Source organism: Elephantulus edwardii, unplaced genomic scaffold (genome assembly GCF_000299155.1).
Source record: "Elephantulus edwardii isolate Elephantulus edwardi_28Jun2011 unplaced genomic scaffold, EleEdw1.0 scaffold00338, whole genome shotgun sequence".
NCBI lineage: Eukaryota > Metazoa > Chordata > Mammalia > Macroscelidea > Macroscelididae > Elephantulus > Elephantulus edwardii.
This window is the reverse complement of record NW_006400088.1, coordinates 2296350-2298202: the sequence shown is the minus strand read 5'-3', so window position 1 is coordinate 2298202 and position 1853 is coordinate 2296350. Positions and strand designations below refer to the sequence as shown.

At 42.7% G+C, this 1853-nt stretch overlaps 1 protein-coding gene across 1 annotated transcript in view; it reads left to right on the top strand.

The window, feature by feature from the left end:
- Positions 1-1853, top strand: part of RB1CC1 (RB1-inducible coiled-coil 1) — a 58504-nt gene that overhangs the window by 1151 nt on the left and 55500 nt on the right. Inside the window, exon 2 of the mRNA XM_006901610.1 lies at positions 1680-1809. Coding sequence (XP_006901672.1) covers positions 1680-1809 — 130 coding nt within the window. The remainder of the gene's footprint in view (positions 1-1679; positions 1810-1853) is intronic.

Genomic DNA, 1853 nt, shown 5'->3' with positions numbered 1-1853 from the left:
TCAGAACAGAGCAGGGTAACACTGCATGGTTCAAAATTGGGAAGGGTGTATGCCAGAGAAGTGTCCTGTCTCCATACCTTTTCAACCTGTATGCAGAGCAGATTATCCGGGAGGCTGGGCTCTATGAGGAAAATTGTGGCATCTGGATTGGTGGAAGATCTATTAACAATCTGCTTTATGCAGATGACACAACCCTGCTTGCTGCAACTGAGGAGGACCTCATGCACTTGCTGCAGAGGGTCAAGGACTGCAGCCTTCAGTGTGGACTGAGGCTCAGTGTCAAGAAGACAAAGATTCTCACCACTGGACCAATTGGTAGCATCAGGATGGCTAGAGATTGAGATTGTTCACAGCTTCAGTTTGGTAGGCTTCACAGTCAACACTCTTGGCACCAGCAGTCATGAAATAAAAAAACATATTGTGATGGGAAAGTCTGCTGTTAGGGACCTTTCTAAAGTACTCAAGAGCAACGGTGTCTCTCTGGAGACTAAGGTGCGCCTCATACAGACCATGGTCTTTGCAATCTCTTGTTATGCAGCAGAGAGTTGGACAATGACTAGGGAAGACAGAAGGAGAGTTGATGCCTTTGAACTGTGGTGCTGGAGAAGAGTGAATGTACCATGCACTGCCAAGAAAACAAACAGATTCATCCTGGAGAGAATTAAACTAAGCAACTCCTTGGAGGCAAGGATTCTGGGGCTTAGTCTGACAAACTTTGGGCATGTTGCAAGGAGGGACAGGTCCTTGGAGAGGGACATCATGCTTGGGAGGGTGGAGGGACGGCGCAAGAGGGGAAAACCCTCTACGAGATGGATTGATTCAGTGACTGGGGTAATCAGGATGGGTGTGTCAGAGGCAATGCGATTGGGATAGGGCAGGGTTTAGGGCTGTTGTACATAGGGTGGCTATGAGTCGCAAACAACTCGACGGCACATAACAACAACAACTTCAAATATCTGTTCTACTCCTTGTATTTTTTTTTAAAATCTTTTAGTAGTATGACTAGTAATATTTTTTTTTTTTTTTTTGTCAATGAGAGTATAAAACCGTATTTTATTTAAAACCTCAGGCTACTGAGCAGCTTCATAGGAAATGGACAGCCTCCTCGGAGTCTCCCAGAACACACTGTAGGGTCAGCTGTGAGTCAGTTCCAACTCGATGACAGTGAGTTATGTTTGACAGAGACTCCCAACTAAGCGAAGATTTCAAGTATTTGATGATTAATTTCCTTCCTTATTTGTGTAGGGATGGGGGATGGATTTTCAGAACTCTTAGAGAAGGGAGGGCAGTGTGTAGTAAATAGGTTTTCAAACCTGCTTATGACTGACTTAGTTTTAAGTTTGTTTTCATTAAGTGCCATCGAGTTGACTATGATTCCTAACGACCCAGTGAACAGTGAATCTGAATCTTACCCTATCCAGTGCTGTCCTGACCATCTCTTTTATACTAAAGACTACCATTAGCGTCTCTGTGTCAGTCTATCTCACTGAATTTTCATTAAAGGTAATTAATTTGTTACTTTAACAAGAGTTTACAGAAAGTTTGAGTTTTCATTCATTCATTGATGTACATTGTCCTCCCTCCTGGGGGAAATTTTAGTAATTCATACTTAATTAGTAACTAAAATTGTCTATGGGCCAAATGTAAGTAAGTGATATTTTTTTTTTATTTTTTTTAAGTGTGGCCGACCTTAAGCATGCCATTCAAAGTAAATACAAGATTGCTATTCAACACCAGGTGCTAGTCGTCAATGGAGGAGAATGTATGGCTACAGATCGAAGAGTGTGCACCTACAGCGCTGGGACGGAGATGTATGAGATCGCCAGGAAACTTTGCTCCTTTTGTGAAGGTCT